At 38.9% G+C, this 25806-nt stretch overlaps 2 protein-coding genes across 5 annotated transcripts in view; one reads left to right on the top strand and one right to left on the bottom strand.

Annotated features, from left to right (window-relative positions):
• Positions 1-25806, bottom strand: part of CBLN4 (cerebellin 4 precursor) — a 116460-nt gene that overhangs the window by 40628 nt on the left and 50026 nt on the right. For 2 of the 5 annotated variants that reach the window (XM_080558279.1, XM_080558277.1), the window contains exon 4: positions 8947-9009. In XM_080558279.1, the coding sequence (XP_080414405.1) occupies positions 8947-9009 (63 nt within the window). Of the gene's footprint in view, positions 1-4372; positions 8335-8946; positions 9010-23699; positions 25256-25806 lie in introns of those variants that run through there. The other 3 variants (XM_080558276.1, XM_080558281.1, XM_080558278.1) reach the window with 3 other exon arrangements.
• LOC308178967 (uncharacterized protein) overlaps positions 1-25806 on the top strand; it is a 308966-nt gene that overhangs the window by 238522 nt on the left and 44638 nt on the right.

Below are 25806 nucleotides of genomic sequence, written 5' to 3'. Positions count from 1 at the left end.
AGCTTGCATCTCCCATGTGATACAATACTTTTCCCAGCTGTACAACATTCAGAAAAGGAGGCACAAAACTATGAAATGACTAGTGCCGCTGGCTTCCTGGGTGTTCTTAAACAAATCTTGGTTCAAAATTGTGAGTTCTAATTAATTGATGACAAATAGCAAGCTTAAAAAAAAAAAGTCAAGCGATCCTCAAGCTCTGGCTTATTTCAGTTCTCTTTGTAAAATATTGATAGCTGTTGCCGTGTTGAGTTGTAATGACAGTATGTATTTTCTTGTGTAATGCTCTTAAATATTTAGTGACAAGTGATAATGCTATCCCATAGAAAATCCCTGGACAGAAAATAACCACGAAAAGCCTTTCACAGAGACCTTTCCATTATACCTTCCGCCTCAGTGTAAGTGTGGGGAGAAGGTTCAGATCCTCCAGTTTCCCAGAAAAACTTCCAAAGCCCATTCCCTGAGACCAAATGTTTGTGGATTGTTTCTCTGCTAGTCACTTGCCCCATTTTTCTCTTCGGTTTCCCAGCATGTTTGCTGATCTGGGGCCATGCTATCAAACAGCTCTTGGGACCAGCACCCCAGGGACAGCCACAGGGTTGAGAGAATGACCCCTGCTGTCTCTCTGCCATCACAAGCCCTGCCGCTGCTGCTGAGCGCTCAGGGTTGCAGCCCCCCACTGCCCCAGTGCTGACATCTCAATGATGCCTCGTGGGAATGGCTGAGAGCTGGTTCTGCCACCAGCTCAGAAACACAGCTTTCCAGGATGAGTCAGGATCATCTCTATAAAATTTATTCAAAGCTACCCTACAAGTGTGAGCTCCAGTCTGTCATGAGCACGCAGTATCCAATAAATAATCCTAGAGCTTCCCTCCTCCATTACACACAGTAGTACTCTCTGCACTATCAGTAAGATTAAAATGCTAAATAATTGAATGATATTGATCTTAAAATTGAGTTACCAGAACAAGAGCATTTCCTGTATATTTACAAAATAAAGTCACTGTGTTCCTGTCTATAATCATCGCATGAGCCCATTGACAGGTTCAATAGTAGCAGCTTGGCAGGTTTTAAAAGTCAATAAAGAAAACAAGTGTGTTTGTTTTCAAACATCAAATACATTTTAATTGTTCTTATTTAAAGCTACAAACCCTCAATCAAACAATGACCTTTCTTTCTCAGAGCAAAGCCTGCTGCAGTAACACAGGCATGTGTTACCTAAATCAAGTTTAAAGACTTGCATTAACCATGAAAACTGTAGCACATCTGATTTAAAATGCCATTTCCCCCTTGTTCAGTTATGTTGCCAATTTTATGAAGACAGGTTTTTTCCTTTATCTCCAGGAGATGAGCAATACAGCTTTCACAGGTGAATATGGGCAGTACTCCACTTGGTGTGTGTGTTGCTAAAGGAAGGTCAAATAATATGAGTTATAAATTTGGGGTTTTCAAAATACCTTTTTACAATGACAGATATGTTAGTTACATTTATTGGCTGTGTAATAGAATAACAGCTAGTACTTGAAACATGGGACTTTGCCTGGGTTTCTAAAGGTTTGGATGCTGGAGCTGTATGTGGAATTGTCTCACAATACTGTATCTCTTCTTGTAATCTCACTAGGGCCTTATACAAGCAAGTATTTGCATGTATTGAGATCTCACAGTTATTTGCATAAGATTTCTTTTCACATAGAAATGTTCAGATCCAGTGCTTGCAGAGGCTCTCCCATTTTTGGTGCCAGAGCTTTGTTGACTTTCTGAGAAGGGTCATAGATAGGCATGTAGACTATGCCTCTGTAGGTAATGGGCCAAGGTTATAGGTAGCTTCCCAAAACACAAAACTTGTCCCTTTCTAGGTGGCTCTGTATGCAGATAGATATGGAAAAGCTCACACTCACTTAGATAAATCCTTCTTTGATATCTAATCTTCTTGCTGTTCCTTCAGTTCCATTATTTTTTGTTAAGAGATGTGCAGCCAGGAGAAATGGCTGTAGTCAAGATTTCCATTTTTGTTGATGGCTGCATTTTTGAGAGGGCAATTCAGTTTCCTAGTAAAGTTCTTTGCTGGTAGGGTTTTTTCTTTTTTATTTATTTACTTATTGTAAAGAGAGAAAATCTACTTTTAGGGTAAGACATTAACTTCTACTGTGGAAATCCTCAGAACTAAAATAATAAAAAAAAATCTCAGACTAAATATTTCTTTCCACATTAGCAGGTGTTGCCAAATGGTGGTTCCACCGCAGTCAAGATTTTTCTGTCTAAAAGATGTTTCTTTCTTTTCTAGTGATATTGTAAATCTATGGATTGCCTCTGCAATTGATTTATTTCGTTGCTTTACAAATTCTTATCTATTGAGGGCAAGATTTTTTGTATGAGAGGCAACGCAGGGCTGTTTATGTCAAATGAGTTATATCGGCTTATTCTAGGTGGTGCACTGGGCCCCAAACCCTAGCTTTGTGTTTAATTATTGTCACTTGCAGACCTATAGACTTAATACCGGAAAGAAGAAAAATGTTTTCCAATGTGACAGTAGTAACCCGGACAGCAGCTTCTTCAAGGTTATGGACAAAGTGATATTACTGCACTGTAAAGCTGTCACAAGGGTACAGCTTTTCTAACTATTGCTGAGAATATGCTGCTAAGCTTGAAATGACAGGCTCATTGCCAGCTTGGGAGAATTCTGCAGGAGTTTATTGGGAGGTAAACCTCATAAAAAGCATCTCCAGATTCATTTTGATACAGAAATGTTTTACAGATTAAAATCTATTAAATGTGAAAATAAAATTTGCCACATCAATCATCAGCAATTGAGAAAAGCCCAAACCTAGGGAAATAACTTGTAATGAAATCAGTTTCTTATAGACTTTTGAGAAGGGCATACTGGGGCAATTTTCTCCTTTAAGCTCTCATAATTTCCTATTTGACTTTTACTGCCAATTGCTTTAGCTATTGATTAGAAAAGGAAGAATGTGAACACATTTTTGAATGATTGTTGTACAATAGTGTTAAATATGACTTGAAAATATCAGCAGTCAGGATCCATCTGTATAAGGAATCATAGGGCCATATGAAAAAACCCTTGTCACAAAATGTCAGAGAAATGTGAGGCCAAACAGGAAATTCTGACTATTGATAAAACTTTTGGGATAGCTTTACAAGGAAGGTAGTCCCTCTGCACACTGATCCAGCAAAGAACTCCAGTCTAAGCCTTTAGTTTTAAACCAATGAGTTCTTACGTTCTCAGATACTACTGTGAGTGCTGAGGGCATGGGATACTCCTGTTGATTTAAGCAAATTGAAATAGCCAATTTTTATTAAATAAAAATGAATTACATTAATGAACTCCATAAGTTGAAGAATTAGCTGTGCACCTCTAGTTATAACAATCCTTCTGACCTGGGGTCCTATAAAGACCAAAAAAATCACTAAAAATATGAACAGAAAGGGTCTGTAAAATGGGCAGTTTGGTAGAGTGTGGGAGAAGAATTCGCAGGGAGCTTTGTGCTGTTTTGTGGGAAAGGAATTCGCAGGTGGCTTCGCGCTGTTTCACACGTCCCTGAGGTAGAGATAACGAGGAAAACGGGTAGAACCAAAACCTTGAGCAAGGACGAGATAAAGTAAATTGGCTACAGTGTTAAAGATGAGTTTTGGACAGTGGCCAATTGCCGGCTGGCTCAAGGCGCGTGTCTGAGGGTCTCTAACCGATTGTAAGACAGATCCGGGCACGTGGACAGCGTGTGGGGCTACAGGGAAAGTATATGTAGTAGTGAAAAATGGCAATAAACGTCCTCCTGTTCAAGAGCCATCAGGAGTCCGTGTTGTGCGTGCTTTCAGTACAGCACCGGCCTCTGAACACCCAGTGCAAGGACACGAGCCATAGAGCAGTACAGTGCCCAACAAGTGGCATGGGTAAGGTGTAGTGTTGCTAAACTGGGGGGTTTTGTCTGTATTGTACTCGCCGCCCTTTCTGAGTCAAATCTGGCAAGAAAAGACAAAGGAAGTGTTCGCAAGTTCTCAGAGTTTGTCTGCTGCTGTGCAACATCAGAGTAAAACTATTTTTTCTAAAAAAAAAAAAAAAATTCTTCACAAGAAATTCTATGGACTCTTAGGAATGACAAGGATATTCTGATTCCTCTGCAAGATTTTTCCCAGTTCATTTGGAGTCTGCTGCCTTCAAAACACAGCGTTTTTGTATAATTAAAATGCTATGTAATCAGCTTCCATTGCTTGAGTTACCAAATACAGCCCTCCTGAAATTAAAAATATTAAAACCATTCCTTGATGGTCCAAGCAATATGAATTTCTTCCTGTGTGGCACATTATAGTCTATGTTTTCTACTAACATATCATTTCTGAGCAATCTCTTGACCAGATGTAAAATCATGTTAAGGTTCTGTGATGGTTCTCTTTTGAACAGTGATGAGGGCTTTTATACTTTAAAAAATGTAATGAAAAATCCAATCCCACCTTCTCACAGGTGACTGTTTAGTACATTCTCTAATTTTGTCTCTGTCATCAGAGACAAATCACACTTCCTCGAGATGATTCCTTGAGGAGGCTGGGAAGGCAAAGATTTCTTTATTGGACAGGTTTTGATATCTTTATCTTATTTTTCTTTCAGTAAGTTTTGACAAAAAGAAAAAATAACTGATTTGAACTCTGTCTGTTATTAGCATCATTCCTTTCGAAAGATACTGGAGGAGCAGGGACTGGAGGTAAAACAGTTAAAAGGGGGTTGAAACAAAAAGATCATATCAGTGCAGGAAGAGAAAAGAAAAACTTGCTAAGAATTGGGATTTTGGATGATTTGTTAGCAACAGTTTTTCTGTGAGTCGTCTTTGCATGCATAATTAGTTCTCTCTGGAGATATTACTAAGAGATGTAGCTGGAAAAATTATAAGGGTGCATACTGTGAATCATAGAGATGATGATTCAAATAATATCTGATCAAGAAAGAGGTACAATGGACACACACATCTCTTTTAAGACTGAAAGGCAATTTCCGTAAATGAAGGAGTAATTTTTATATGATCATATTTATCTACATCAGAAGCAGAAGGATATAATTTGTCCCTTGGTTCTCTCTGCTATGAATAGGTAGGGGTCAGCCAAAAGTGGATATGTTCAGCTAATAACAGTATGGATTCTTTAAACAAATTATAACACAGGTTGGTCCTTGTAGAACATAATAGTACTGGACCTGTATTGCCACTGGAAATACATTGCTATGGGAAAGCTGGCAGTCTGAACACTGAAAAGTCTATGGTCCACTCAAGGTTGGTTTTCCTCAAACACTGAAAATTGAGGAGTAGGCAGTCTGGGTTTTCAGCTCCTGTGGTCTGAAATCCCTTTCCCCTGGGAACGTTCACACTGGGTGCCAGCTGGGAACTGGAAGTGGTGGCAGAGGTACCCAAGCATCCTTAGCACAGTTCTGCCTGCAGGCAGAGCTGAATTCAACCAGCCAAAAAGCTGTTTGTTAATCATGTGGAGATTTGTTTTTGTGAATTTGGGGGCAATAGCCCTTTTACTACCTCTATTTTACTGTTGTTCAATGTTAGTATTGCTATCTATTTCTCAGCCACCAAGATGGTTCAAAGATGAATAGAGAAGCAGCTCAACAACCACAAAGAACTCAAAGTTATGTATTGTAAGGATTAGGACAGTCAGGAAAAAGGGAATAAAAGCTGTGAAGTTTCAGGTCTGTTTCCAAGCAAAATTTCTCAAGGGAGAGGGGAAAATTTACACAGCAGCTAAAAATGAAAACAACAAAATAAAATATACACGAAGATGAGAATCAGGTATTAACTTTGAAATTTGATTTCTTGCTTTCCAAGCTAGAGAATTCTATTTTTTTTTTTTTTTTGGAAGCAGATCACAAACCAAAGCACTGAGAGTGAGAAAAAAGGAGAAGAGGAGATGATTAGTAAAAAAGGATTCTGTATACAGTGATGGGTCTCTTTAATGAGACATCTCCATTTATGCTGTGAGACCCTGGAACTTGGTACCATTTAAGTATTGTGTGTATTGTGCTCTCCAGCAGCTTGCTCTTGATTAGTTCTTCATATCCACGCACCATTTCTGACATGTATGGCTGAATCTTCGCATAAAACAACCAAAGAGGGGCAACAGTATCAGCAATATCCTAGGTTTTTCCATGAAGAACCTACAGGGCAGTGCTTTATTTACCTTCTTCATTATATATGCAAATGTTTTCTTTCCTTGTCTCAGTACAGATGACAAGGTAGATGAGGCTGTGATAACGAGCACTTTTATAAAGCAGTAGAAAATGCCACAAATACAGAAACAAATACAGAAACCATCACATACTTTTCTTTCTTACTTGTGCCACATTCTGTGTGAATCCAAGCCCTGAATCTTTAAAGATTTGTAGGGCAGGGAACTGTCAAAGAATTCACTGGGAAAACTCACACTGTTAAGGTACAGAATGTGTCCAAATGCTTTGCTGATACGGGGTATGAGCAAAACTGTTGGGCAAAGACTTGTTCAAACAAAGTTGTGAACATCAGTAGAAGAAACATTCACGCAACCCCACACTTTCTGCCTCGATTGTCACCTGTAAAATTGAGAATAGGCCTCTCCGCTGAGGTTTTCAATGAGGTTGTCAAATGTGCCGAGATATTTTAGGTTGTAGGTACTCATTCCTTTTTGAACTGAGCTCCTTTCATGAAGAACACCAAAGAGCCCTCAGATGACAGCAATGTTCCATTATATTTGGGCTCTATTTTAACAGCTACTTGGAAATCTAAACCCAATCACTTGAAACTGAATTTTCTATTCACCGTATAAACCTGAGACAGTGAAATTGTTCTATAATCTGTGTAGGAGAAATAAAACTATTACAGCCCTTCAAGCAAAAGCCTCTGGACTTTTTCCTCTCTCAGCTGCGCTTTATATCTTGGACTGTAGGTCTGTTAATATCAGTGCAGAAACTGATCAAATCGCAGCTCTTCAGCTGTCAGGGGATGCTGCGATGAAGGGGTGGGAATGGAGCACAATTTCCCAAAGTGACTATTTTCCCTGGCTGCATCCGCGTGCCATCCCTTCTGCTCAGCCACACGCGGGCTGGGACCACAGCACCTGTGGGGCAGTAACAGGTCCTCAAAACACTGCTGCTTTGATATGAGAGCAGTATCTTTGTCTGGTTCTCTGCTCTCCAGGTTGTGTTTTATGCAGAAATTACTCTGCTAGGTTCATTTTGAAAGTGCCTGCTAATTTGAGCTTTGCAAGCCAGATGAAGAAGGGAGCCTCAGCAGCACGTAAATCCTGCACCAATTAGATTTGGGGCTCAGTGGTGTCAGGAGGGGGCAGTCTAGGGATCTAAACTTAGGGACATACATCTGACATTTGTCAGTTAAATGCTACTTCCAGGTTTACCTCTAGCATCGCACCTTGTCTGCTCTGTGTTGGGATGTGGGGCACAGCCCTGAACACCCCTTTTTTTTTTTCCCCCCACTTTTTTCACTTGCACCCATTACACATCTTTCAGCCGGGTCTCTTGCACATGAGACCTGAACTTTCAGTCTCTCTCTCACACCTATAACCCTAATGGAGCAAACTGCCTAAGCACAGGCTTTATTTTAGTGTGTACTGAGCTCTCCCTGGTTTCAGTAAGGCTATTTATATCTTCAGAAGTTAAGCCAGTTCCTAAGCTGGTGCTATCAGATCTGTCTAATGTTGGAAGAACAACATATGGTCCAAATAAAACTGCATTAATCATAATGGATAAAGGAGCTTTGCTAGTTTCTAAGGTGTATCATTAGTGGTAGTGTATCCTGGAAAGGTCAGAGTCCAGGCTTCTGCGAAGTATTGGTACTCATTTAGAATGGCTCAATGTTGTGTTTTAAAACTGCATTATTTTTAAAAAATAACTACATTTTACACGCAGATCAAATAGCAGGGGGCTCAAACTAGAAACATGCATCCTATTTTGGTTTGATTGATGGAAATTTAATAGTTACTCTGATATTTGAACATCTGCTTGTCCCATAGCATGCACCAGGTGAGCAGGAAACATGGCTGGGATTTCCAAAACACAAAACACTTATGCAGCGTGCTTAGATAAAACACACCTATTACCTTTATGATTACTAAGCGATGACAATAGTAGATTAGAATCAGCCATTTGGCATGTAAACCCTACTATACACATTTTTTTCCTGGGCAGTAGTACTAGCATAACGATAATTTGTCCTTCAAAGAGAGACTGTCAGGGTTAAGTGTCTGAGGCCTCCAGGAGAAGCAGGATTTGGTTGAAATGAGTTGCTCTTTCCTAGCTGTGTCATTATGGAAGTGAACTGTAGCTGTGGTCTCTTTGGGCTGAAATGAAAAGAAGCCACTTTAGGAGCACAAAAGGAAAGAAATCAACAGGAAAAATTGTGTTTCTGTTGTCATTGACTTTAGAGCTCTTTTTATCTGTGAAGTAAACGCTGATTACAACTCATCACAACAGGCCATACCTACCAAAATGCTATCAGAGCTTATGTGATTGCTCTCAGTGTTCAGAATGGAAATGCAGGCGTGAGGCTGGGCAGACTATGCCTTCTGCTTCTGAAGAGTGCTATCTACATGCTGGAAGCGCTGATACTTAACGCCAGCACGTATTCATCCTTTTGACCCTTCACTGTTGTGTATACTGAGCTACTATTGATATTTTCCATGCTTATCCATCCTACGTCACATACCGTCTTCATCTGCTTCCTTCTCTATCTCATTAAACACTGGAGGAAAGTCAAATCCCTGCTCTATAACAGTCACAGGGGTGAGAGAAGTTAAAAGTAAAATTTTCCAGGGAAGAGTGTAACGTGCAACAACTGGATAAGGTTTTCATTAACTAGTCCGCCTCCAGTGAGTTGAACTATCACAAAGTATTTGACCTTTCTACAGCAATTTGTCATTGCTATCCTTAGGACTCGAACAGAAATTTCTTACCTCCATTATGCCATCTGGATTTCCATTCCCAACTGATCCTGAAACATTCACAATATACAAAATCTAGAAGAAGAGGACATTAGATAAGCGTCTAACCAAAACACCTCTTCTACAGTTAGTGAAAAGTAGAATAATTTTATTCAACTCCCTACAATACTGTAAAAAAAATGGTTTTCCTTTTTTAAATTTTTACTTATCCAAACAAAAGCTGTGAAGAGAAAATACCAATTCAGATAGAATTACTGATTTTCCAGGATTAATACAAGCCATTTTAAAGCTGCCTCACTACTGCCTGATGCCCAGATAACTTTCACTACCTGCAATGTGTTATTGTGATCTAGACATTAAATAATTTGATGTTATGCAGATTCATTTTCTCTCCGGTTTTAATATCGAGTTAGGGTTACACTTTTTGCCCTAGGGATAAGATTATGTATGCTGACTATGTGTAAATTATGATCCCTTAATACTTAATGTGATTTAATAAAATAATGTTACTTTCCTAATTGGTCTTATTCATAACTTTGCTTAAGGTCTACATTATAGCAGTTGCAAAGACTGGAGCAAACACTATTAAGGGACAAATCCTGATTCCCTGAAGCAAGAGAGAGTCCTGGTAGGATGACAGCTGAGCATGATATGTGTCAGGCCCCATGTATGCACTGCACAGCTCTTGTGGGGTGCTTCCCCCATTCCACCACATCCAGTGCACAGAGTCAGTGTGGCAGCACGTCTGCAGGTGTGCTCCCTTTCAGGAGAGCTCGGCTGCTTCCTTTTGATGAAGCCAATACGTTGACCCACATCTGCAAAGCACGAAATTTGCACATATATATATATATATAGGCTTGTGTCTTAGCACCTTACTCTCTCCTTTTCAGGAGATGTGAGCAAAGGCAGATTTTCAAGCAGTGTGTCTCCAGTCAGCATGCAAGCTAAGCACATTTTAATCTCTAACAATATCTGCTCAGAATGTGTGTAACTCTAATTGTTCACACAGGAGTGAAATCTGGTAACGCCCTTGTAGTATATGTTCATGGTTTTCCACATCTAAGAGTGTAATAACCATACCTCTCTGGAATGCTTTCCCTGATAAGTCGTTAAAAGAGGCCAGAGACTCCCTGATAACAGAAAGGTTATCCTTAAAAGATGAGCTGTTTCCGTGTACAAAAACTAGGGACAGAGGAAAACAGTTCCTAATGATCTGACTTGGCCTTACTTCTGACTCCTGACACCCCATCCTGTCCCAGCCTTTTCTGCACATCTGTGATTACAGAGGTTGCCAAGAGAAGTGACGAGGGTTTCTGTGATCTTTGCCTGCGTCGGCACAAATTGCCCTGGCATCGCCAAGGCTGACTGCGGAGCCTGGCACGGCAGCTGGCAGATGCTGAGCACAGCACCGTGGCTGCTCATCCCGGAGGCGTGCTAAAGCCACCAGCCTCATGGTGAGCAGGAGCACGTGTCACCTCAGCCCTGAGCAACCCCATCCTTGGCACACACCGAGGCTGTGCTCATTTCTCTATTACTCTTTGCTGGATTTTTACACTTAGGACTAATCATGTGTGCTGTCTGCAGAAAGGGAAGAAATCTGGGGGAGGTTTCTATTTTGCAATCTCCCAGAAAAATAAATAAAAACAAAAAATCCCCACTTGCAGTGCTGCTTCCTGAAGCCAACAGAAAACTTGCCATTCACATTCAGTTGATTCTAAAGCAATTTTGAAAGTTAATTCGTTCTCAAATAAGACTGAAAGGGATCTATCCCACGGGATGGATAAGCGAGCAGAGAATGGAGAGGCACTTAAGATTCCTGGCTCCTTTCTATCCTCTCAGAGCACACTTGATACAAATATATGATTTCCTGGACAACTTCTTCAAAGGCCATCTGGTTCAGATGCATTGGACTCACTCCTAACTTTGCCAGATTCCCTGCTTAGAGGGTAAATAGCAATAACCGTGATTTATATGTAAAGCTTGCAGAGCAGTGCAACTGACCTGGCTGTGGAAGCCTGCACACTGTGCTCCATGTACCTATCAGTTTGATCCTACTTCTTGGCACTTACATGGCACCAGAAATTGTACTTCCTGGAGGAATGAGTAATAGGATCTGAAACTTGTGAAGACCATCTGGACAAGGTCAAAACCTACAGAGCAGGAAACTGCTGCCTGCATTAACTGGGGAAGGGCCAGTCTCATGCAGCACCTTCGCCTGGGTTGGGGCAAGAGACTGCTTTCTCTTCATGTCATAATACAAAAAAGTTTGGTCAATAATGAAAAAAGCTTTTAAAATCACATTTCATTTACATTTCTTCTAAGTAGTTTTCAATGCAGCAGACAGGCCCTTTGGCCCCACTGTAGTTTTTATCATTGTCGGTATGCATCAGAGCACATCCCATCTTTCTGGTGGGCACAGAGGTATGGCATATGTACAGTGACAGCTATTTGTTAATGTTGTAGGCATTCTTCCTTAAAAATAAATAAATAATTAGAGAAGAAGAAAGAGAAAGGAAAGGATGTTGATCTGGAAAAGGCTGTTCAGCAGAGTCAGCTGGCAGCCAGCATGTCTCTGTAGTGTCCCCAGAACTCCACTGGCAGAGCCATTTCTCCACCATCCTGGCACATGGCAAAATGAATCTCAAAGCTGCCAGAGTATTTCCATGTGGGATTGTGAAATATTTTCTTGGGATTTTCCAGTTTTCATTTTTCTAAAAATTGTGGCACAATGGCAGGTCAGGCAGGGCATACTAAAACCGTAACAGTCGTGAGCATGATTTTGGCAGGTATAATAGGATGGAAACACTCTTTTGCTGGGTCTTGTTCTGTAGTTAGTGTGCCAGGACAGCTGCAGCCCGCGTAGGACTCTGGGGCTCTTCCAGCGTGAAATAGATTCCCTGTGAGTGACTGGGAACAGAGGGGAATTAGCTTCCTGGTGTTATGATCTCATCCTATGTCTCCACCAAACAATTCGTTGGTGATGCCATCCACGTGCTTGTTCTGTGGGAGCAGAGGGACTCACCCCTCCTGACTGCAGAAACCCCACGGATCTCCCTGCGAGAGGAAGGCTGGCGGTGGGCATGAAGCACCAGCCCACAGATCTGATGTCTCTGCAGAAAATTGTTACGGATTATTTTCTACCTGGTGTGTTGCTATCTTCAGGGTATGCTCCACGTTTCAATACTTGGGGTGAGGTTTTGGTTGGGAAAGGTTTACTATTATCTGAATCCTCTGTGGGGAAAGAAATTTGGGTGTGAGCAGTGGAAAGGGAATTTCTGAATTCATTATTTTTAGAAAGTGTTTTGAGGATACCTGTCCTCAAAGATATGCTTTATTTTTTGAACAATATATTATTCAAAATCAAGGGAGAAAAGCTTTTCTTTTTAGAACCCTGCATCAAGCACTAAAAAGCGTGTGGTCTCCCAGGATAACCAAGGAAAAACCCTTCCGTGCATTACACTCTGCAGCTTTTGAAGCTGAGGAATTATAAACCATCCTTTTTCTTTTTCTTTTTTTTTAATTTTGTTAGCACGTTTTGAAATGGAATTTCACTGTATACTCACAAAAAAATGCTATTAAGAAAACATCACAATGGTTCCCAGTCAACAGTTTTTCTTTTATTTCTGTGAAATTATGGATAAAAACTTGAAGGGAAGCATTGACTTCAATTTATTGTTCCTCTTAAGGCAGTTAAATATTCCATTAAATGTAAGCTAAGGCATAATACAGGAGGTGAATGATGGAAGATTAATGACCCGGTTTAAAGGTACACATTAAGTCATTTTATTTCTGTAGCACAGAGTTAGAAGTCTCCAATTGAACTAAGTCCATGCAAGGGAAAAAAAAAAAATGAAGCTTATGAGGGAAAATGTTTTTCACTGTTAAACAAACCAGATTAGAGTCTGAGCCACGCTGCATTTTTCAAAAGAACCATTAAGTTTATTGTTCCACTTAATATTTATCTGAACTGGTACCCAGCCACCTCATCCAAGGTCATCCACTACCCCGCTGCAGTAAGTACACTTCAGGCAGGTCTCAATTTCTGTCCAAGGATTTTATATTGTAAGTGCTCGGCTACAGCTTACCGGTGCAAGGGATTCTGGAAAACATAAATCCTTGCCTGTAGTTCTTCTTGATCATTTAATGAAATGAAATGCTATTGCTCTTTGTCAGGGACTTCCTACAGCCCCAGTTACACAAGGCCCTGTCGGGTGACCAGCAGAGGAAGGCACAACTGTGCTGCTAGCAAGGATGCCTGTGCAAGGTTCGGATGTGCGGGTTTGGGTGCAGGTGACCCCCAGATCCGGAGCTCAGCTCAGCATTTAGGCTCCTTCTCAACTCAGACGGAAAGCAGGGCTCTACACCTACATTAGACTTGCATGAAGGAGAGGAATTGCTCCCGAGAGGTTTGTGCTTCCCTCCCTCAGCTCTGGAGGGAGCTGAGCCGCTGGCTTCCCCTGTAAACCAGATTTTTCTCCAGGGCTGAAATTACATGAGGTGAATCACAGCTTGTGTCTAGATTGGGGGAATGATAGTCTTGTTTAAATGGATTAGGGCAAAATGTGTAGCACCCAATCTGCATGAAAAATCTGTGAAATAATTCTACTTACAGTGAATTATAATCTAAGACAAATATCACATTTTTGTAAATAAGCCTTCAGCTGCAAAAAGTTATTACAGAGTGGGCTTCTTTTTTTTCTTTTTCGCTCATAAATCTCTGTGAAACTAGGAAGAATGCTTTCTGAGGTATTTTCTTACTGTTTGACAAAGCTGGGTGGCATTGCAGTAGCATGTTTTTATTCAGCAACTGTAGGGAATTATGGAGGTACTGGAGGTAAACTTTTATTACTAAGTTGTACTGAGTTTGATTTACCCAAAAAAGGTTGGTTTTAAATAACAAGCTTTAGGCTGTGAAACTCTGATTTTTTGTTAAGTAAGACTTCATAACATTTGTGAAATGTGAAATATAAGTCAAACTCTGCTACCAGTAGGTTCTACACTATGAGCTTCATTTGAGCAGCAGTGCAAAGCATAATATTTACTTTAAGCCCTAAATTGAGCACAGAATCTGAAATAAAAGTATTTTAAAATGCTACAGCAATAAACAAAACAACAGAAGAAAAAGAAAAATAAAAGTCCACGGTGGTGTTGGCTTTTCTCATTAAGGCAAATACATTGCCAGTAATACCCGTATCAAATAAAGCAGTTCAAGCTATTCCTGGTTCCTTTTTTATAAACATTAGAATAACTAAAGGAAAACCTTGTAGAGCTACAGCAATTGATTGCACTGCTTTTTAATAAGCACAAAGACCCATTAAAAAAAAAAAAAACACTCTTCAATGGCATTTTAGTCAGAAACAGCGATTTCTGAAGAATTTTCTTCTTCCAGGAAATTCTTAGAGAAATCAGAAGTTATGGGAAACATTGAGCCAGCATTGCATAAACCATAAAAATATCATGTTTAATGTGAAGTTGATTTGGGCTCAGTAAGCTTTAACTTTTACAGTTAATAGGGATCTCTTTTCTCGAGATCATTTCAAAAGGTCCCTTTGATCTGCAGACCTCAAAGGTAAAAGATAATCATTATCAACATACAGATAGGTAAATGGGGGCATATCATCATTAAAGGCCAAATGTTCAAAGATATTTTGATCCTTTCAAATTCACATATATACTAAAAGTACATATATATATATATTAAGTCCCAAAGCTAGTGAAGACCAAAGACAACTTGAAACCAACCTGACTTAGGCTTTTGCTCCACTCTGGTGTTCTACCAAGATATTAGAGGTCCTATTTCAAAAAAAGTAATGAAGTGCCCATATCCAGTCAATTTCATAGGACCCTTGCTATAACAGTGTGTTAGATGTGCTGTGACAATACCTTTCTTTCATTACATTCCTTAGCAGACGTAAGCAAAAGAAAGCTTCTTTTCTAGATCTCTGTTAGTCTCAGGCATAAGCTAAGTGCTGAGTAAGCAGCAGGAGTTGGTCATCTTCACCCAGTCTCTGCCAAAACCAAAAGGTCTTGATGAACATTTGCTCTCCAAAGGTCCATCTAATACAAATGAATTATGTTATACACAATGATCAATAAATTGGTAGGAAAAAAATGTCCAGGAAAACTCACAGCTGTCACTAAAACCGACTACCCCAATGAGGTTTCTCTGGCTCTTTCTGATTCTTACTTTTGAGTAGTGGCTGCTAGAATGGGGTAATTGCTGAAGACTGCTAGCGCAAATCTCACTCAGCAATGTAGTCGACAATAGTCTGTATTCTCTTGTTGCACAACTGCAGCGTGTGGATTGCTTTGGACATTTGACTATGAAAATCTGGCCCAGATAATTTCCTTAGGTGTTCCAAAGTACTTTTCCTTCATCGTGCCACAAAATTCTCTGCCTGTGTTGGTACATCCATGCACCACAGGACTGTGCAGTGCCCTTGGAGACCCAAGAGGTCCAATGGAAATCTTACTGGCAACTTTGGATTGATTCAGAAATGAAAAGGAGCTCTTTCTTTCAGACTCTGCACTGCTGTCTGCTGTAGTGCAGGTTAGGCTGCAGGAAGCCAGTGTTGCAATCCACACGAGCAGATCCAGACTTGGGGTTTGCTTATTTCTGGTATTTTCACCATTCATATAAAAGGCACGGATATTTGCTTTTAAACTTTTGTGCTTTTAAATCTTCTGAAGGATGCTTTAAGTATGTCTTTATCATAATTTTACAAATGATTTTACATTTCAAAGAAATAACAGCACTTAAGAGGAAAGGCAGCAAAATAACACTAAAAAAAGGCACAACAGGCATCTGTGTATCAAGTGACGAAAAGACATGGCAAGTTAATTTCATAGAGAAGCTCTAAAGCAATGATCTTGAGACTATTGCTAATTTTTCTTTTTAATCATTTGTATAAGCATCCTCCTTGCTTCATTCTAGAAATTATGTTTTTAATATTAACTTTTACCAAAAATGCTAATAATGACTTTTTTTTTGTCTGTAAACTAGGTAGTATGGTAAAGGAATGAAAAGTTTTACTTACAGATAGTGTTTACTAGAATGATCATGTCCATGAATATGCAAAAGAGATTCTCAACAGATTTCTGTACAGATATATGAAAACTGAAGACATTGTTGGTCCCTCAGTGACAATAATGCCTCAAAGTACATTTTCTCCCCTAAATTTATTTATTTGCTATTAACAATAAATCAATGGAAGCATTCATATTTTATCAGAGTCGTTTGAGTTTAAAGCTCCCGAGAGAAGCACAGAGAGAGAAAAGGAGAGAGTTTAAGTGTTTTTATCAATAAAATGGTGTGTTTTTAATGATTTTAAAATACAGCATATATATTCTAGTATATGTGCATTTCTGCATATATAACCTATGAAATTTTATTAAAGATGAATCTTTACTGATGTGTTTATTTTAACAAGAGGTGAGTGATAGTGGGTTTACTCCCAAATACTGGAAGCAAGATTTTAAAAGCAGAGTTCTGAGCAGGATTAAACCTAATTCAAACCAATAAAGAACTACTGGAATCGAAATATCTTCCTGTCTGCAATTAGCTACATATTCACTTGATCACTATATTTCTCACCTACATTACATAGTGTTATCTAACTGGGAAGAGAAAGTGATATCTGTTAGATACTGAATCAGGAACAGGTAGAGAATGTGCAGCAGCCTGAGGTAGGGAAAACGCTGAGCGTTTTAAATTTCCAGTTTCTGCCCAGCAAAAGCCAGGCATGGATCCAGAACTGGACCAGACTTTCTCTTGCTCCATTTTGAGCTATGTGTGCCAAAACAGAGGGTGCCTTTGGGCTGTATCTGTCAGGAAATTCTGCAAGACAAATAGCTTCACTGTTCTGCAGATTTTCTGTGAAACTTTAGTGACCAAAGATTTGGGGGAAGTTTCACCTCGTCTTTTGGACCTTGACATCTGAATTTTGTATGCAAAGGTACCTCTGAGAAAAACTTAATTTTTAAACTGTAATTATTTAGTATGGATGTATGCATGAACATGTACATTCAGTTTTAACCATGTTTTAACAGTTTTAATTGACTAAAACTTTAGGTGAGCTAATTCTGTGAGTTTGGTGAAAGGTTCAGCATAACTACAAATTAGAATATATATTTCATTTCTCTAGTTTTCAGCTATGCAGTGAAGTATATTTCAGTGAATGACAGAAGCATAGAAGATTAAATGATATTGACTCTTTCTTTCTTGCTCTTTTTCCTGCTTTCTCTCACACACACAACTTCTATATTAAAATACCAAAGCTTAGTTTTAGATATATTTAGCACTTCATTACATTCTGTTTAATTACTTGGCACCAACTAAATGCAACCTCATTAACTGCTAATACTGTTCTGATAAATTAGCAGATATCATTATATTAGCTGGCTCTCAAGATTGAGAGACATCTCAATAATTTGACTATGTCCAGTGTTTACAATGACATAGAATAATAACAGGGAAGGAAATTTATAATCTCCACTCATAGGTCCTAAATTTATTTACATCTAAGTAATATTAGAGGGAAAAAAAAAAAACTAATTGCATTCCTAAAATTTTGTGACATCAGTAGTATTTAACATAAAGACATTGGGATTCACAAAGCTATGGCTGCAGTGAGAATTCATCAAAAATTTTTTTGCTTCTCTAATGACTGACTTTTGTAATCAATGTAAAGCCTCCTGTGGATTTCGGCAGAGGTTGGGCTGGGTCCATAAATCACACTTGGTAAATTGCACACAGTATCTGGAAGAGTTTCAACAAATGAAGAAAAATAAATAAATAAATAAATAAATAAATAAATAGAAATGTTTGCTAATGAAAATGTGAGGTCTAACAAGTCTTCAAGTTTAATCATTCCTTTAATTAAAAGAATCATTAGGTTTCCTTCTTTTACTTTCACATCCTAGTTTTCCTTCATGGTCCTAATCATACAACCAGCAAAAAAAAACACTTTGCATTTTAATAATCTTACCTTCTGTACTAAGATTCAGACAACTTTCTTTGTAATTTGTCTGTAACAGAAAGAAACATTGGACCTGTTCAAACTTGCATCTTGTTTTGAAATTCTTCTCATACACTGGCTTTTGCAAAGCTACTGGTGGGCTGTTGGTTGTTCCTGAATTCAATAGATTGATCGGCCAGGGATTGATTAGTCATCACCCTACGTTTGGGACTAGTTAAATACTTCAGCTAGTAGATAAAAATGTGCATTTTTTAGAGTCTAAGGAGCATAAGGGAATAGTTTCATTGAACGTGTGGACACATTGTGCTATGTTTTTTTTCCAGAGGTTTGATCTAGGCTTATTTGGTTTTCTTTAAGTGAGCTGCAAGATAGGCATGTGATCAGAAGGAGAGACTGGAGTATCATTACACCACGGGCATGCTGTCCTGGTCTGTCACATGTTTGCTGCATGATTGAAAAAAAAAAAAAATCATATGACATTTTCTCTTCTCATCCATTTCAGTTAATCCATCTCTATAAACGAAACTCATGAATTCGCCATGGAAAACTGCTTCTATATGCAAATGTGTTCACTAGGAAGAAAAGCCAGGCTTCTTGGTCCTGGCTAACCATTTTAGTGAACAGGATCCAGGACCCATATCTGCCCCTTCTCAAGTGACTATCCTGTGCTATGGCATTTTTGTGACACTTATTTTCACTCTAAGAATCTGACCTTTCTGTGATAAGGTATGGGCACCCAGGGCGCAGTGCCTGCTCCCCAGGCTTGTGTCCAAGCTGCAAGCGGCTGATGCCTTGGACAACGTTCCTATGAGTCAGGGGATCTTTCGCATTGACTGGTACTATATAATAAGGTTTAGCGTTCATTTCACATCTGCAAGGTGTAGATTTTTATGGTAGATCAATCTAGGATGCCCCGTTATCTGTTTAGAAAGGCGAACACCCTCCAACTAGTTTGTGAATTGAGAACTTGCTCTGTCAGCCCCGTGAAGTGGGGGCTCAGGGCATGCTCGTCAGCAGGCAGGTAGGAGCACCTGTGGTGAAAAGCCAGGGCTCTAAGGTCTGGAGACAACAGTTTATGATCAGAGCACCAAAATTCAACAGGAACTACTGTCAGGGCTGTTAGGCCTTCTGTGCTTTCGTTATTCCAGCCCATAATCATAAATAATTACAAATATCTTAGTACAGAAGAATGGATAGATGCATACCGACATGAGTAGAAAATGCCCACTCTGACTGCAAGCCAGCAGGTGTCCTGCTCGCTAGCTAGCAAAATTAATTGCAAGTAACTGGCACATAACCAAACAAGTGCTATTCATCCTTTCATTATCACAAATCTTTGCTGTCACTTCTTAATCAAGTCTTCATTCATAATTCTACTGCTTCTATTTTGTTTACATTTCTACAATGATTGATATAAACACAGTTTATGCTCAGCAATTATTTTGCATGAAGAGTAAAATTGTAGCAAGCAGCTTGTAAGATATTGAGTCTTGACAGAAGAGAAGAAAAAATCTCTGGCAGGACTGGGAAATCAGAACTAAGTCTACTTCATCCCAATTATCCTTTTTCTTGCCTAGTTCCCTGGAACCAAATTTAAATTAAATTTCCCTGTTTTTCAAGGGACAGAATTACTAAAATTGTTCTGCTTTCTACATAGGAAGGAAGATTTGCTTTTTGTCTTAGCCTATAAAAAGAAAACTAAAGAAGTCGTCTGCATAAGCAAGAAAGAAAACATCAGGAAAATTAGCTGCCAGCATTTTAATATAGTTCAGTTGTTTCCTTGAATCTATTTATTAATTGTCAAGCAGGCAAATTCCTATCACCTCTTGTTGTGTTATCAAGCTAATGGCAAGGAATTCTCTTTCATGTATCATCCAAACAATGAATACAGAGTCCTGTATCTGGAGACCTAGGCCATGATCCATGCGTTGTGTTTAATGCTATCTTTTTCAATTTTTTTGTGATTTGCTTCTTAATTTTAATTTAACTTCACATTAGATTAAACTCTTTCTTCTTCTGGTTAATTATTTTCTCTCGTTTTAAAGCTTTTGGCTTCCATCTGCTTTATCTCCAGCTCCCGCTAGTTTTCCTTTAGCTTCCCTGTTCCTCATGTTTGCCCATTTGCAAAGATCTAAGGTTTTGATTTCAAGCAGCCAAAAAATTCTCCTCTGACTTCTGTTGGACGTAAGTGTGAGTTCAGCTCTTATAAAGTTCAAACTGCTCTATGTGATGAAATCCATTGGAACAACAGCTATTCAGGAATTGATACTACAGTCAAATCACCCACATTAAAAATCCCTAATCCTAACCTACAGATCCCCAGAATGATGGCAATGTTAATTTATGCAAATGTTGAGGCATTTTCTTGATGATCGTTGAGACTTCATTCATTACACTTTGTCAAATATGCTTAAGATCCATATATGTCACAGTAATTACAGTGTGTGTGGTGGGGAGGGGCACAAAGAGGGGTGACTAAAGAGACTCTTACTGAATAGATCAAGAAATGGAGCTGTGTTTTGCTACCATCACCTTTAATATACTCAGAAGCTCTGATATGGCCTAATCTGTTAATGTAAATTGAAAAAAAGGCATGATAGCAAAAATGAATAAGGAAGGCATGCACCAGGAGGCAGAAGTATAATTTAAAAAAGCTCCCTTTATCTAAAAAATTCATTAAAAACAAAGAAACACTCAAACACACAAAGATATACAGGACATAAGTTTTAATTAAAACTGCAGCTGCTGCTTTGCAGTCTCAGCATAGAGCACACATTTCTGTCTTCCAAACAACTATTGTCTGGCTCTAATGTTTCACGTTTGAGAACATCTCTGGGTCTGACATTACCACAAAGTTTTGCAGTGAAATATAAAGCCGATCAAAGCTCTGTGCCCGGGATCCAGGACAGGGACTGCAGCACTGTGCTCTTCTCTCAATTCAAGCCGAAAGACAAGCACCCTCCCCTGCACAGCAGGGCCTGGTGCTTTGCCTCATCCAGGGCAGTGCAGAGCCAAGATTTGGGGTAACAGTAACACCAATGTGAATTTTGAATCTGGAGATCGGGTGGTTTTTTTTTCTGTTTGTTTGTTTTTCCTCCAGTTGGGACATATAAGTCCTGGTTATTAAGCTAATTCAAGGACATACAACACTGGAAATTGATTTATTTGGTATTTCTCAGAAACAGAGGTAATTTCTTATACTGGCTATTCTGGAGTGAATTTATTTGATTCAAGTCCATATGAATGGCCAGGCTATAGTGTTTTCCTGGAGAAGTATAAAGGCAGCAGTTTTCAACATGTTTGGGAAAGGGAAATTAAGACTCTTCAGGAATATGGGGACTATTTCCCAAAAAAAAAAAAAGTAAGTTTTGGAGTAAGAATAACATGTTAGTCTGAAGTGGGAATTCTAGAAATACCTGTCTCTTGGACCTGGGAAAAGCTACAGGGAGCCTTGAGCTAGCTCTTTGGGCACCCTGCTCTGGTATAGTAAAAATGTTTGCACACAACAGTCATTTTAGACTAAAGTTTCTGATATCCATGAAATAATGTTTCTCCCAGCTCTGCCATTTTTTGATTTTATCCATGAGGCAAGATTTTATTTATTTTTCCTTATCCGTAGATAGAGATTCTCAAATATATATATACATATATATGGTTATTAACTTTTTAAAAAATAACCTCCTTCTTTCAAAGGCCACATGTCCCATGCCAAAAGTCACCCATCAGTAAAATTAAGGACTCACAGATAACTTGCTTTTGCACATTTAGAGTTTATGTTTTAGGAATAAGCTTCTTTAAGAAATTTTGCACACTTGCATTCCCAGCTAACCAAGCAAACACATCTCCAGTTCGGGCTATAGTGATTTTCCCCTTCATTGGACCAAAGCAAGACCCCATACAGGATTTACATCATCAGAAGGGGGGCAGGGTAAGGCCTCATGCCAATCTACACTAAAGCATTGACATTTACCCATGGGTACTTCATAGTTACTTTCACTAGATAAGCCTCAGGAACTTTACAAAATACTGGAGCAGCTGCAAAATTTAGGAAGTCAAGTTGGAGCAAGATTAATTTTATCTCTTTAGTTTCTTTTGCACTTCAGATTGGTCTCTTGTCTCATTTCAAATCATTTGATTAATGCACAGGCAGAGCACTAGAAGATATTGGTGCATTTCTAGGAACTTGCATATAGATGGAGCAGAGTAGTTCTGAGATACTTTCAATTTTTATTTTGTATTTATTTATTTATTTTAATGCTATGTATTGATTTTTGCTCTTCAGTTTTTGCAGAGCAGACCTGTCATAAGTGTCCTTCATAAATCCTCACATCTGGTTTCTCACATAAATTCAAGCCAAAGAATTGTTAAGAAAATATTAAAGCAATTTACATTTCTGCCAAGGATCCTAACCTCTTCTCTTCATAAACAGCACAAACATGTCAAGGGAAGCTCCAGTGTAAAGGCAGTATGTTAAAAAACATATTGCCTGCTGCCTGTAGACAATCTTGATAGGATAAAAATGAATCATATGTCCCTGTTATATGTCACTTAGCAAATTTTTCACAGTGAGGGCCAAGGTTAGTGTTCAGTGGTGCTGTATTAAGTCTATCTCCTTGGCACTGAGACAGAGACACCAGTATGAACAACAGAAAACAAGTAAACTAGCCTAGTTGAGGCTCTTCCCTGTGGTAACCTTTGCAGGACTTGAAAGATACTATGGCTCTCACTTAGATGAGCGCCTTGCAGGGGTACAATACTGGTGTCATGATAGCATCACAGGTATGCCCAGTAGTCAGCAGCAGCACCATTATAAAAAGTGTCATGATCCTACCCCGTGGTGTGTCAAGCTGTCCAGATGTGTCTACATGCCATTCTCCCTCCCTGCATTTCCTGGTCCTTCAGGTACCCACAGAGAAACGTTGGAGAAAAAAAGGTTGCAGGGATCCATGGGTGATGGGAAAAGAGAAAGCAATAAAGCGATTGGAAGGGACACACTTCATTCTTGACCCTCAGGTCCTGTGGGAAGTACTTATCCCCCCCCCCCCCCCCCCCAAGAGATCAGCTCAGATCACCTGTTGCATCTCCATGGGCTTGCCATGGCCTGCCCATTAGTTCTGTACTCTCAAGGTTCGACAGTCTCATGGCTGTGGCTATTGAGGTAACCAGTAAAACAGACTCCAAAAAAACAATCATCTGTTACTGTTGTCACCTGCATGACCTTCACTAAAAAAAAAAAAAAAAAAAAAAATTTTTAAAGTATTGGGATCCACTTTATTTCCCCTCCTGTTTGAAATAGTAAACACTTTTTTGCATCTCAGACATTTTTTACTCTCATCTGAATCAAGAGAAGACTACGCCTGCTTCTGTTTTGGCACCTCAGAGTCTCATCTGTGTCTGTATTTTGAAAACTTGTCCATAGTATTTGCTCAGAGCACAGTCCTATTGCCACTTCATCAGTGAAAGACTGGATTTTATTTAGGCTTTTTTTTTTTTTTTCCCCCCATGCAGAGTACTGTATGCTGCGTGTCAGGCTGGGAGGTAGCTCTTTATGTATACAGCATCCAGAAGATGTTGTACAAGCATCAGATAGAGCAGCTCTTTTCCTTTTCTTTCTCTCCATTAGCCTCCAGTGTATAGTACATTATATGAAGTTCTTCAAATCATGGCTTAATATAAACCTCAGAGTTATGTTTGTGTCTTCGCATCTTGGCCACTGAAACTAATTTAATTTATCTGTTCTGCTTGATCTGAGGAGCTTCAAAAATGAGTGTTGGCAAATACAAGTCACAGAAAGAAAGTAATAAAAGTTAATTTTGCTGTTAACAAATATCACTGTTGGTGAACAAGAATTTATGAAGGTCATTTGGGACTCTGATATATATTTCATTGCTTCAGTAGTTTGATAGGGATCTTTTTGTTTTACTGTTGCTGTTCTAACTGAGCTTCATAGAAGTCACTTCTTATTAAACTTTCAGTAAAAACATATGATATTATATATAATGGACATTTTTAGATGAAACAAACTAGTGAAGATACAGGGGGTGAGCTCCATCAATTGTATAAACCATTCTCTGTTTCAAATGTTACCCCTCTAACAGCTGATTGAGTTTAGAATATACTTTTGGAAAAGGAGAGTTTGAATTTGAATCCTGATGCCATTGCATGGTTTAAGAGGTCTCATCAGAAAGCCAAACAACATGCAAGATGATGATAAAGTTATCCGAGCATCTATCCAAGCGTGAGGGTGAAACAAAGAGCTGCAGGTTTGCAGCAGGGAGGGCTTTCAGGGTGCTGAGAGTACTATTACGGGATGTGTTGACATACTTCAGCGTTACAGATGAGAGTAAAGAAAACCATAACGGTGCTGTAGCTGCTGTATAAATAATCAGGGCACTGAGCAGCTTCAGGAACTCTTGAATACAATTTTTGAGCATCTCCATTCTGTACAGTGGCCCCCAACTCCAACCTCTGCATGGGAATTGGCTCGCAAATCATGTCATCCCTCACTGACAACTAGAACTGATCAATGGTGTTTATGAGATAAGTGAAGACATTCCCATTTCCCCATTGTTTTTTTTCCTTGAGATGCCACCATAAAAGCTCTGTGCAAACCCCAACTTAAAGAAACATCAATACTCAGGCTCAAAGAAAAATCACAGTCTGATCATTTTACATACTAAAACATGGGTGGCAGATTGAGCATTGCTATGTTGAATTGAAGGTACTGTTTGCAAGGGGTTTTGCTTTTGAATTTCCAAATGTTTGAGTATATTTTAAGTTCCGTCTCTGCAAATTATAAATAAAGTTCCACTCAGACTGTGAATCGTTGCCTTTATTGGTATAGTTCTCATATCTGAGGTATTTTTCTTTATAGGTGAATGCTGTATAATTAGGTAATCTGTATGGCAGCTGAGTTATGATACTTGAAAGTGATTGCAATATCCAGATGAATATGCTAACGACCTTCATGAAAAATGAAAAATCATCAGTCAGATATTGCAGTAGTCAGAGTCTTTACAATTAATGATAATCAATAATAAATAAATAGAGATAGGTAAATTTTTTTTTCCAACAACATTGGATTGCTGATCATGGAAGTTTGCTTACTAATCTGTAGTTGTAGTTACCTCACAACATTGTTGTAGTCCTTCATGCTGTGAGAATATCAGTCGTCAAAGGTTTTGAAAAATATTGTCTTCTAGTATAAATAGTGCTTATTTGACCACTAACTAGATCTTCTCTTTCCTTGGTTTAATTTCAGCAGTGATAACCACATCTTGCTTCTGAAATTTCTGTGGCTCCATCAAAATGAAGGGAGCCTTCTCACTGAGTTTAGTGATAAACTGGAAAACACAGACAAAAAAAAAAAAATGAAAGAAAAGAGATATAACCAAGGTTACTTTAAACCAGACCCCACCTTGTTTAATCTTAGTTATTATTTCCTGTGGAGATATTTCTGAAGTATGTATCTCAAGTGGGCTCTCAGATTTCTCTCTAACACCATTCTGATTTGCGTGTGCTCACTCTTAATGTGGAGATAGCTGTGAATCAAATCTTCAGGCCAGAACTCCTGAAAATGACATTTTAATACAGAAATTTGAAATCTTCAGTAACAGGTGTATGATGTATGATTTTCTTTCTTTCTCTCTTCCTTTTTTTTTTTTTATGAGAGTGTTACTTGAATGATGGCAAAATTAGCTATACATTTAATTGAGTGAAAGTGAAGTTTAAATCAGAGCCTGATAACTTTGTTCAGAAGAATATGTTAATAACTTGACACTCCTGCTAATGTTAATTAGATTATTCTGAAATAGAAACACATGTTTCTAACAGTTGGCACACTTTGTCAGTATATGAACAACAATGTTTATCTCCTTGCTAGTTTCCTGATCTT

The sequence above is a fragment of the Anser brachyrhynchus genome (genome assembly GCF_964034855.1).
Source record: "Anser brachyrhynchus genome assembly, chromosome: 16".
In the NCBI taxonomy this organism is placed as follows: domain Eukaryota; kingdom Metazoa; phylum Chordata; class Aves; order Anseriformes; family Anatidae; genus Anser; species Anser brachyrhynchus.
Note: the sequence above shows the minus strand (reverse complement) of the source record. Positions and strands in the feature narration are given on the sequence as shown.